This window comes from Musca domestica, unplaced genomic scaffold, assembly GCF_030504385.1.
Source record: "Musca domestica strain aabys unplaced genomic scaffold, Musca_domestica.polishedcontigs.V.1.1 32, whole genome shotgun sequence".
NCBI lineage: Eukaryota > Metazoa > Arthropoda > Insecta > Diptera > Muscidae > Musca > Musca domestica.
The window spans coordinates 3,149,117-3,160,896 of record NW_026712311.1 but is presented as its reverse complement, the minus strand read 5'-3'; the positions used below and the strand labels follow the sequence as shown (position 1 = coordinate 3,160,896).

The window sequence follows — 11,780 nt, the reverse complement described above, 5'->3', positions numbered from 1 at the left end:
TATTTTACTCAATAATGAAACAATAACATTTCCTTAATCGTTATTCAAAAAACTCATTTTGGCAAGAACTTCTAAATTTTTAGTCTCTCTCAGAATGTAAAATTTCTTGTCCATAATAGTCCCAAGTGCAGATTGAAAGTGTGTTAAGTTCTGAAGTTGTACAAGTCAGAATATCGCAAATAGGGGATATTTTGTTTGCGATATGAAATATGAGATATCCCTTGTCTGAAAATATTATGAAACAAGTAAAAAAGCCCTCCACCATTTCGAAGAAACTTGAAAATTTTCAAAAAATTCCGAAAACTACCACTCAAATGAAAACTGTTATATGGAGGTTGTACGAAGACGTGGGCCTGCATACACAAAATTTTGTCAAGGCTGTAGTACCCATTAGAATTTTAAATACGAAATTCCAAATAATTCCGGTAAATAATGTCGCTAAAATCATGAAAATACCGAATATCGGAAGTATGGGGCCTATACGAAGACTTGGACCTGCATATAAAATTTTTTGTCATAGGTTAGAATTTTCCGCTGATCAAGAATATATATACATTGTAGGGTCTATTATGAATATTTCGAGAAGTTACAAACGGAAAGACAAAGTTAATATACCCTCCATAGAATGGTGGAGGGTATAAAAATGGATACTTTAATCCGAAAGCAAAAGATCCAGCAGTGAATATAAATGTTTTTTTAGAGAAGGCCTCGTTACATTTTCATAGAAGGACCAGGCCCATCTAGCTGGATCGGTGTTCATTGTTTTCCATTTTCTTCAGAGCTATACAAAAACACCATTTTGAAAAGAACACCTAGATTTCAAGTCTCGGGATGTTTGAACTTCATCTCTATAATAGTCCCCTCCCCATAGCAGACTGAAGGTGTAGAAATTCGGACATAAATGTAGAATATTTTGTTAGGTAATGTATTTGACCCCTTTGTCAAAATTTTATAAAAAACAATTTAGAAAGCCGTCAAATCTACAATAGACGCAGGAATCATCACATTTTCTAAGAGGCCCGGACCCATCTACCTATATGGGGGCTCATTATTATTTCAATAATGAAACAATAACATTTCCATTTTCTTCTGGGTTTGGCAAAAGACCGATTTCGAAAAGAACATCTACACTTTAAGTCTGGGTATGTTTAAATTTCATCACCATAATAGTCCCCATAGCAGACTGAAGGTGTTAATTTCCGAAGAAGCCAGCCAAATAAGCGCTTTATGTATTCCCACCTTTATGCCAGTCAAGAAAAACTTTCTATGCATTCCCACCTTAAGTCTACTTCGGTATGAGGATTGAAAAATTAACTTTAAAGTGAAAGCTTGTGTTTTTCGAGTTTACTTTCCAATCGTCATAAACAAAAAAACAGAATACTCTAGTGTCCCCTATCCTAAAAATTATTTAACGCTTTTTTAGTTTTTTTTTTTTTTTGTATTTAACATTAAGTCTTTTAAATCTGATTGCCAAACAGGAATTGATCGAGTCTTGTTGTTTAATATTTATATCTTTTTTTCTTATGGTCTTCTCTTAAAGTTGTGGGAAAAAGAGTTTGTTTAGATGTTTGGAATAAAAAAAATATGTAATTTTTGTTTGTTTTTTTTTTTATAAATTTTTGTTTTATTATTTAAAAAATATGAAAAAATCAACAGCTTTTTTATTTTTTTTTTTTGTTGTGTATTTAAATAGTAAAAAATTGTATTCAGTTTTTACGTTTTCGGTTCTTCGATTTTTATATAATAGTTAATAATAATAATAAAAAAAAGTTAACAAAATCATTATATTATTTCGCTTCGCACAAAAATTGTTCAGTTCTTATATAAAAAAATCAAATCAAATAAAAAACACAAAAAAACATACATTTAAAACTATGAAAAAAATTTACAAATTCATTGAAATTTTTAGGTGGGAGGAGGAGGAACGGGAAGGAGGGAGGGCGAGGAAAAACAAAAAAAAAATTGGTAGGGGGAGAAGGAGGAGGACAAAAAAAATAAATATTTTTTTTTTCAATACAATACTCCATATATAAAAAATATGAATTAAAAATAAATCAAAACAAAAAAAGATTCGTTTCAGATTATTTTTTCGCTTGTATTAATGCCATACCTACTAACTTAAACAATTAACAAAGAAAATCAATGCGAGTATATATAAAATAGTTAATTAAAAAAAAATATTTTAAAAAATCGTATTTCTTGGTCGTTAATTTTTTTGCGTTTTTTGTATGTAAACAATTTGTGTGATTAAAAAAAATTAATAATATATATGAAAACAACCAAAATAAAAAAAAAATGTAACAAAATGCAATAAATTCAAAACTAAAATGTAAAGCAAAAAATGATTTTAATAATAATAAAAAAACTATTAATTTGAACCAAATGTTTTACATACAAATTTATGTGGGCCATTGTTTACTACTTTAAAAACGAAATGCTAACTTAGTTTAAAAAATAATAATAGTAAAAATAAAAAACAAAAATACTTAAAATTATGTATATACCTCAACAATAAAAAAACAGAGAGAACAGAAAAAACACATACATATATATAATATTTTTTAAATAAATAATTTAAAAACATAAAATACAAAAAAATGGGCAGGCGGCGTAGAGACAACGACGAGAGAGCATGAGATTGATTATGTGTGAAAAATAAAACAAACATTCGTTCAGGCAGAGAGAGCTAGAGAGAGACTCTTAACAACACAATTCATAGAGAAATGCGAGTCAAACAAAAATAGTGTTTCAAAAAAACTGAGCTTCTTCTTTTCACACAAAAATATAAAAAAAAACAATAAATTCTGTTTGTTTTTGGAAATACAACTAACTAAAAAAAGAGATTTCATGGTCCTGTTTAAAAGAAAAATCATTTCGTTCACATTCTTCTTCTTCAAAATGAAAAACAAAAAACTAATAAATCATGGAGTGAGTTCAGTTATGTGGGGAGCAATCATTTTGGTTTGTAAAAAAAGAAAAACTAAACAAAAAACTACGATTCTAAAGAGCCTGAGGATAAAAGCCACCAACAAAATAGCTCACATAGCCTGGCCTGGTTCAGTCAGGTTTCCCTGGCGACCAAACCAAGCCAAATTGTGCCTATCTATCTTGGATCTGTAATCCTTATACTCTCAACTTTAAGAGAGAGAGAGAACATTACATTATAAAGAGCTCAGTCATGTTTGCTTTTGTTTTTTCATCATGTGACACAAATTAACTAAAAAAAAAAAAAAACAGAACAAAATTAGACAAAAAATAACCAGAGAGGAGAGACTGAGAGTATAAAAAATGAGCCTTGAATAAATACGCTCCGTAAAATCCTAACCTATTTATGTTCCTATGTATATATATTTTGTATTTGTAAGAGAGTTTTACTACTACACATATAATTAATTAAATAAGGGAGATTAATTATTCTTCTTCTTCTTAATTTAAGTTTTTAGAATTATAAAAAAGCATCATGATTAACTTTTGTGTGTGTGTTTGTTTGGGTTTTTTGTTTGTTTTGTGTGTTTTCTTTTCTTTTTCTTTTTTTGTAGTTATTTTGTTTCTTTTTTTTTGTTAGAAATAATCAAAACAAAGCTCAGTCCATTTTTGTTGCAAAAAGGTTTTTTGTTTTTTTCTGTTTTGTTTACAAAATAAAATAAAAAACCTTAAGATGTGTGGTGTTGTGTAATAAATCTTCATAGATTCTTACACTGTTTTACGTTAACGACCTAAGTAGTATCTAAAAGACGTATAATAATATTATAGATATTTAAGCATTTCATTATCGCTCCTTTGAATTATCATCATCATCATCATCAAAACATTATCTCAAGGAATTACAACTTTTTTGTCTTAAGCATTACACATATTAATCAACATCATATATCTTTAATATTTTTCTTTTTTTGTTTATGTAAATATATTGTTTATATATAAAACGTTTGTAAAAAATAATAATAATAATAAAAACAAATAATAATAATAATATTCATAAAAAATAAACTACTACTAATTCTTGTGTGTGTGTATAACTTATTAAATACATTTATAAAAATAAAAACAAATTCATTTTTTGGAAAGAATTTTCTCTTTTTGTGGGTGTGTGGGGTAGGGGGAGTGTTACAAGACTAAAAACAAGCATGGAAATAAATAGCCAAGGTAGAGAAAGGGGGAGGAGTAGGAGAAACTAGAAAATACATACACATAACTAACTAATTAATAATTATTATGATATATAAAAACAAGAATATTAATAATAATAATAATAATTAATATTATTATTTGATTTGTTTACAAACCAACTGGTGGTACTTGCACATAACGATATATGTAGAGACGATAATCTTTACTGGCCAACACAACACTGCCATCGTCCATTAATGCCACATCAAAACATTGGGCATGTTTCACCTTCGATTCCAATGCCGAAACCAATTGTCCATCCTGGGTGAATATGGTCAAATTGAAGTTATTATGATTGTCGGCAATTAAAATTTCACCATTGGTATTGATGCCCACGCCAATGGGATAGTTGGTAACACCTTCACCGCCAATCTGGCGCAAATACTGGCCCTCATAGTTGAATACCTTAACGCAGTGGGCACGATTGTCACTAATGAATATCTCCTGTTTGTCATTTACCACCACGCCATTGGGGAATTCTAGATGTTTACTGCAACCAAACTTGTGCAGTACATTGCCATTTTGATCGAAAATAATTACGCGCATCACTTTGCATTCCACGACAATAATTCGACCTTTGTTGTCCACTGTAACGCCCCGGGGATGTTGTAGAATATTTGCACCAAACTTACGCACAAATTGTCCATATTGATTGTAGATCTGTATTTGGTGTGTGGGCGAGCGTTCAGTGACAATAATGTCACCGGAGTTGCGTACCACAGCCACACGGTTGGGATACAACAGCTGGGAATCACGTTTGCCACACTCTCCAAATTGGAATTTGAAACGACCCTCCTTGTCGAAAATCTGTATGCGGTGATTGTTGGTGTCGGCCACAATAATGTCGTTTTGAGCATTTACCGCCACTCCGCTGGGCTCGGTAAACTGGCCCTCCATAACACCAAACTCTCCAAATTTGCAATGGTAAATCATTTTTTGTCTTTTAATTTGTGACTTGGGTGGATATATTGAAGCTGATAGCAGCTTGGATGTTAAGTCCATGATCGAATCGGAACTGGAGCAACCGCTGCCATTTGTCATGTTTAATGCTGTTAAAGCACTGGTTGGTAAACCATTTGTGGTGGCCACGGTGTTGCAGGCGGAGCCATTTGTCAGCGCATTACCTCCCAACATTTGGGTGGGGGTGGTTGAAGAGAATGGATCGGCACCATTTGAAGAGAAGAGATTGTCGGAACCACCATTGCTCCATTTTTCATAGGGATTGCTGGCGGGCACACCAACAAATGCTGAAACTGCATTGCTGGAGGCATTGGAATTGTATCGCTTTGCCATCAAATCTTCAAATGCTGAACTATGGCTGGATTGCAAGTGATTACGGCCCAATAGGGCACTGGAATATGATGTCTCCAACAGTTGGGCCGACAAACCCAAACCACTGGGTAAATGTGAACCTCCCGTTACACTGGAATTCGATGAACCACCACCATGTGATGATGAAGACGAAGTGCTTTGCGATGGCCGGGCAATGGGTGGTTGCTTGGTCTGTTGTTGCATAATATCCCCTGAAGAGGCCCGAATATAACCAAAAGTGTTCCTAACACCAGCCTGTATGGACTGATAGTTTGACATAAATTCCAATTCGAAATGCATTTGCAGTTCCTGTATAGCTGCCTGTAATTGTAGCTCCAGAGTTTTCCGTAACATCAAAACCTCGGTAATGGTGTGGGCTTTAGGCGATCTCTCGATGGCATCGCATGTTTGTAGGGTCTTCTCAATCAATTCCTTGGACCGCTGGATCCATGCTGAATGGGTGGCCATTTTGGCATTGTACAAACCCTCCAACTCTTTCATCAGTTCCTGTTTACGTTCATCCAACATGGAGCAGAAGAACTGATAAGTTTCATTCACCTCATTGTGGGCTTTTTGATATTGTAACTTGATTTTGGAGCCATTGAGTATCTGATTGTCACCGGGAGTGTTGTTGCTGCCAATTAGGGATACAATTTCACCCACTTTGCCACGTAAATCGCCCAACACTGTCTGCAAGACTGTTTCGGGTGTAGATTGCTGGCCGCCGCCATTGCCGCCCATCAAATTGCTCATGGAACCCAGACCATTTTCCTGGACATGTTCAACTTCATGCATGCCCGATGAATGTTCCAGCACCACACACTCCTTGCACACCAATGTGCAACAGGTGCGGCAGCTAAATTTCAACACCTCGTTTTTGTGACGTGGACACAACAGGGATTGCTGGCTTTGCAAGGTTTGTTGTAACAACTGCTGCTGCTGCTGTTGATGTTGACTCCTAAGCGAGGGTAACATACTGGAAAAGATATCGTCCTGGCCCATAATCGAAGCATCTGGGGAATTCATGTCATGATTATTAAACGACGAGGCTGCGGTGGCGGCAGCTGCTGCGGCTGCTGCTGAGCTTAAGACAATTTTTGATAATTGTGACAATGGTTGTTGTTGTTGGGAATTTGCTTTTTGCAGTTGCTGCTGTTGTTGTTGCTGCTGCTGCAACATCATGGTAAGCGAACTGGAAAATTTAAAATCCATGGGATTACTGCTGCCACTCATTTGCTGTTGGTTGTTATTGTTATTGGTGGGTGTTTGTGTTGTTGTTGGTGGTGTGGTGCCACTTTCAAATCCTTTAATTAAACACACATTGTGACCATTGAAGCAATGCATAAATTCATGGGCTGTGCAACAGTTGCCACACAAAAAACTTATGCAATCAAAGCATTTGGCCACAGCATCGGACTGTTTGCTTTTGCAGGCTGTGCAACGGGGTGCAGCTCCTGTGCCATTTGCGGTGGTGACATTAATGACATTGTTGTTACCCAAAAGTGTTTGGCATGGACTACCCTTACCACTGCCGATAACACCGGGACCATTACCACCGCCGCCTCCACCTCCGGAATTTGAGCCAGTACTCGAAGCACTACTTGAGGTGCTGCCACAACCACTTAAGCCACTGCTCGACAATGAGGATGTAGACGATGCTGATGATGCCGACGACGAGGCGGATGATGTGCTGGATGCCGACGAAGACACCGATGCCGATATGGTATGTTGACCTCCGACAACTACTGTTTGACCCACAACACTGGCAAAATCATCACAAATTGCCGAATCAGAAACTGGTGGCGATGAACCGCTTAATGTGAGTGGTGAATCGGATAGATAACCGTTATGTTCAATATAGGACTCAATGGAATTTGTACCACCTCGTATGGAATCCAACGATGGCGTTGGAGATGTGGCCATTTTGATGGCTACGTTTTGAAATTGTTGTGGGTAATTGTGTGGGTTGAGATTATCCTTTAGCTTGCCAATTTTGAAGCCGTTTTCTGTTGCGCTTTACTTAAGAAAATATTTCGGGAGGAAAAAACCTGGAAAACAAGAAAATGTAAATGAGTAATGGAAGGAAATTGGAAAAATATATCTGAAGTGTGTGTGTTGGTATTGGATTTACAAAAGAATGTGTGACAGTTTTGCCGGTCGTTACGTTGCTGGTTTTCTACAAAAAATGTAATTTTTTTTTTTCCTTAAACCTGAGCTATTGGAATTTTGACTGGAATGGAATGCTAAAGGATTCTCTTGTATATCTGGAGGAAATCGCTGAATTTATTCTAACCTACAACTCTACTTGATCAAATATTTCTTCTACTCTGTCCTTACCCATCCACCGTTTTGGGGGTCCACAATAAATCTCAATGTATTTTTTTTCTTCTTTTTTTAAATAGACGGTATAATTCTTTATTAAACAATAATAACAACATTTAAAGTTATAATAATGAGTTCATAATACGTTGTTTGGGAGAATAAAACAGCATTCAATAATTAACAATATTTTAGTTTTCTTTCGTTTTTTTTTTTTTTTTTTGGATTTTTCGTCTTCGTCTATTTGTTAAGACCCATTTCACTCAAAATCTTGAGAGCATTTCTGGCTGCATCCTCTTGGGATTCCTGGGCATTGGCACCAATGCCATGGCATATTTGTGGAGGATTAGTGGAAATCATAACAATGGATAAAAATTCGTTGTGATTGCCTTTGGGATAGTCGGAGAAATCAACTTCGAAACCCATGAGCTTGGCCAAATATAATAATTTATCTTTCATATAGAGTCCGGATGATGATTTCGGTGTGGTGGTAGTGGTTGTGGCTACGGAGCTGGGAGATGTTACAGTAGGATTAACACTTGTGCTGGCGTCAGCACTGCTTCCCACAGCAGCCGAGGTGGTGGGGTTGGAAGAAACTACAGGTTTCTCTTCCTTCTTTTCCTCTTCCGTCTTCATTGTTATGTTAATGGCTTTGGTATCCTTAACTTTTTCCATTTCCTCATCTCTATTCTTGAAATCTGCACTAGCTGTTTTCAGGGATTTTTCATTGTTGTTGGTGGTCTCATCAGATTTTTGTGGGGACTTCTCACTGCTGTTGCTGGTAGTAGTATCCACTCCCAAGGCTAGCAACATATTTTGAGCTGCATTGCGTCTGGCGGATTTCTTGCTATTGCCAACACCGCGTACAGTTAGATCTTTGGTGCACACCTCCACCACAAATTGACGCTGGCGAGCTCTCTCTTTTCCCCCAGCTTCTGTGATTATTTTAAATATTGGTTCCTTTTCCTTGTTGTGCTGGCACCATTCGACCAATTTTGTAATGGGATTGGAGGCATCGGCCACATCCGATGAATCAAGTCGTTCACGTTTTTTCATTTTATCACCCTGGCCACCTCGGGAATGGCCTGATTCCTTTTTATCAGCTCCCGGCTTGGAGTGACCACCAGATTTGCGGGCTGCACCAGGCAAACCTTTACCACCACTTCCACCTCCACCCCCTTTGGCTCGTTTATTGGGAGAATTGGCGTTGGCCGTTGTCGGTTCGATGGGTGGTAATTTCTTGAGTTCCTCCAACATTTTTTGGGCAGCCTTTTTCTTGGATATCTTCTTTCCGGTGCCCTCAGCTTCCGTGACAATCTGACCCACAATACATGCTGTGGTAAATGTACGCATATGGGCCGGCCCATCTTCACGCAAAATCTTAAAATCGACGGGTAGATTACGTTTTATGCCAATCTCAAAGACCATCGATATGGGCGATTTATTGTCACCCTCCACATCATTTTTCTCCTCTTCATTGTCTTTTTGTTGATTATTCATTTCCTCTTTCAACGCCTCTATGGCCTGGGCGGCTGCATCATGTTTAGCTTGTTGTATAGTTCTGCCAGTACCGATGAACTTTTGGGTACCCACTATGAGAGTAATTTTACAGGGAGTTGGGAAAATGTTGGCGTGATGATGTTGGGCAGCGGCGGCTGCGGCCATCATATGTGGTGGAAGCACTGGATAGCAAGCTGGATAGTGGCCACCACGATGATGATGATGGCCTGCGGCGGCGGCTTGTTGAACATGCATTAGAGCCGCTGCCGGATTATGATGGGCCAAATTGGGTACAAATGTTCCTGCACCTCCTCCGCCATATTTCATGTTTGGTCCCATGCCGTGTAATTGAGTTGGCGGTATGCCGCCTGGCTGATGACCACCACCACCAGTTGGTGGCCCTCCTCTAAAACGTTGTCCTCCCATAGCTTTACCCTTATCTCCAACACCACCACCACCACTTCCCTCTTGGGCTGATTGCCTTGGATCGAATATATAATACGTTTGTAAACCCAATTTCATGGCCAATGCATTCAGTTCAACAGTGGGTGTAACATTAACCTTGGACGCACCCTGTTCATCGTTACGACGATTGGCTTTTGGTATGGGATGTTTATATTTCGTTTTTAATATGGCCTCTTTGGCGGCCATATGCTGGGCTTCCTTAATTTTAAAACCCTCAGCCATGTACTCTTCATCTCCCAGTTTGAGAGTCACCGTAAAACGTTTACAATGGGCTGGTCCATTTTCACCTGTTAGCCTATATTGAAAGGATATCTTATTGAAACGTGCCAAATCATTGACCAGACACATGGGCGTTTTTTCCCGGGAACTTTTGAAATCATTTGATTCCTTACCACCGGCTGCATTGTTGTTGGTCTCATCGTTGGATTCCGAGGCCACAACAGTAGAAGATGATTCTTCCAATATCTTTTCGGGTTTGGTTTCTTCAGCTTTCTCGACTTTTTCTCCGGAACTTTGTATTATTTTGGCAGCATCTTCTTTTTCATCCAAGGTTGTGGTATTTTTCTCTGTCAGAGATAGTGTCTTCATGGACTTGATGGGTATCTCTTCTGTAGCCGCGACAGAAGATATGGTTTCATTTACCACCCTCTCATTGTTTGCCGTTTGAAAATTAAGCTCAAATTGTCTGGGATTTTCATTGATTTTCTTTAGGCCATAAACATCGGAACTTTTAGCTTGAGATGCTGGTGGTTGTTTGCGATTTTCATGGCCAAGAATTTTCAAATTTGTGGACGAATTCATGGCAGCAGTTTGAGGATTTGTTGTTGTTGTTGGAGGAGCAAGGGAAGAAGGAACTGTTGCTGTATTAGAATAACTAGTGAGTTGATGGTGTTGCTGATGGCCATGTAACTGATGATGCGGTGTAGTATGCTGCTGCTGATGATGACTTTCATTAGTATTGGCTTGTGGTGGAAGCGGAAATTTTGTTGATCGCGTCTTATTTAAGGGATTATGATATTTTTTATTAGCCGATGGATTACCACCAGACATTCGATTGTAATGCATATAGGGCGGTGGTGGCATGCCACCTCCTGCTCCACCTACGGCCACGTTGCCAACACCATTATTTGTTGTATCCATAAAATTGTGATAGTTTTGAGAACGATTTGAACGCTGTTGCATGTTTGGTGGAATTGTTGGTCCTGGTGGAAAACCCATATTTAAGCTATGTGGTGGTGGTGGAGGACCTATTTGTTGTAGGGAAGGTGGTGGTGGTGGCGGTTGTTGGCCACGCATACTGTGATGTCCATGCATGTGCCTAGCCGACATATTGGGCGGTGGTGGTGGTTGTTGTTGATGAGACTGCCGATTCATTTCCGTCTCGTCCTCGGGTGTTTTCAAACACACAATGCAAAGGCGAGTGTCTGTAATAACAAATTGGTTGGTTTTGGTATCATCATCACAAGAAGCACAGTCAGGATTTTTTTTGTTGACGTTAAGATTAATAATTAAATTAAAGCCGGCTCTTTCGTTTGCAGACAAGGGTGGATTGAGAACTGATTTCTAAAAACATGAAAAACCGAGTCTAATTTGAATAGATCAAAATGTAGGTAGGTAGGTATTTATCTTAACGAACAACAAATATTTCCGACCATGCATCGACGACCACCGCCACACAAACCTTCCGCAACAAACTAAAATTTGATGTGTATTTTATATGATTTGGTACAATGCAATATTATCGACTTGGATGGGGGCTTGTACTACAACCAATATATAATTTATCATTTCTGAAGAGCTCTCCTATCAGTTTGGATTTTTTTTGTTGTTATTATGTTTTGATGGGGGTTAGTAATTGTTTTCTTTTCTTCTCTCGTTTTTGTAGTTTTTTTCAGGAAATCTTGAATTGTTAAATACTTATAAATATATCATAAAAGAGAATATTACAAAAAAAAAATCTTGTCGATATTGGTTTGTTGCTTCAATCCACCCTCGTATGTTACGTAGATGGGCTA

At 37.6% G+C, this 11,780-nt stretch overlaps 1 protein-coding gene across 4 annotated transcripts in view; it reads right to left on the bottom strand.

Annotated features, from left to right (window-relative positions):
* Nucleotides 1-1,710: 1,710 nt before the first annotated feature.
* LOC101901428 (brain tumor protein) overlaps nt 1,711-11,780 on the bottom strand; it is a 31,258-nt gene continuing 21,188 nt past the window's right edge. For 3 of the 4 annotated variants that reach the window (XM_005185475.4, XM_059125229.1, XM_005185476.4), the window contains exon 3: nt 1,711-7,529. In XM_005185475.4, coding sequence (XP_005185532.2) covers nt 4,279-7,404 — 3,126 coding nt within the window. In that variant the 5' untranslated portion in view covers nt 7,405-7,529 and the 3' untranslated portion in view covers nt 1,711-4,278. Of the gene's footprint in view, nt 7,530-7,995; nt 11,190-11,780 lie in introns of those variants that run through there. The other variant, XM_005185477.4, reaches the window with a different exon arrangement.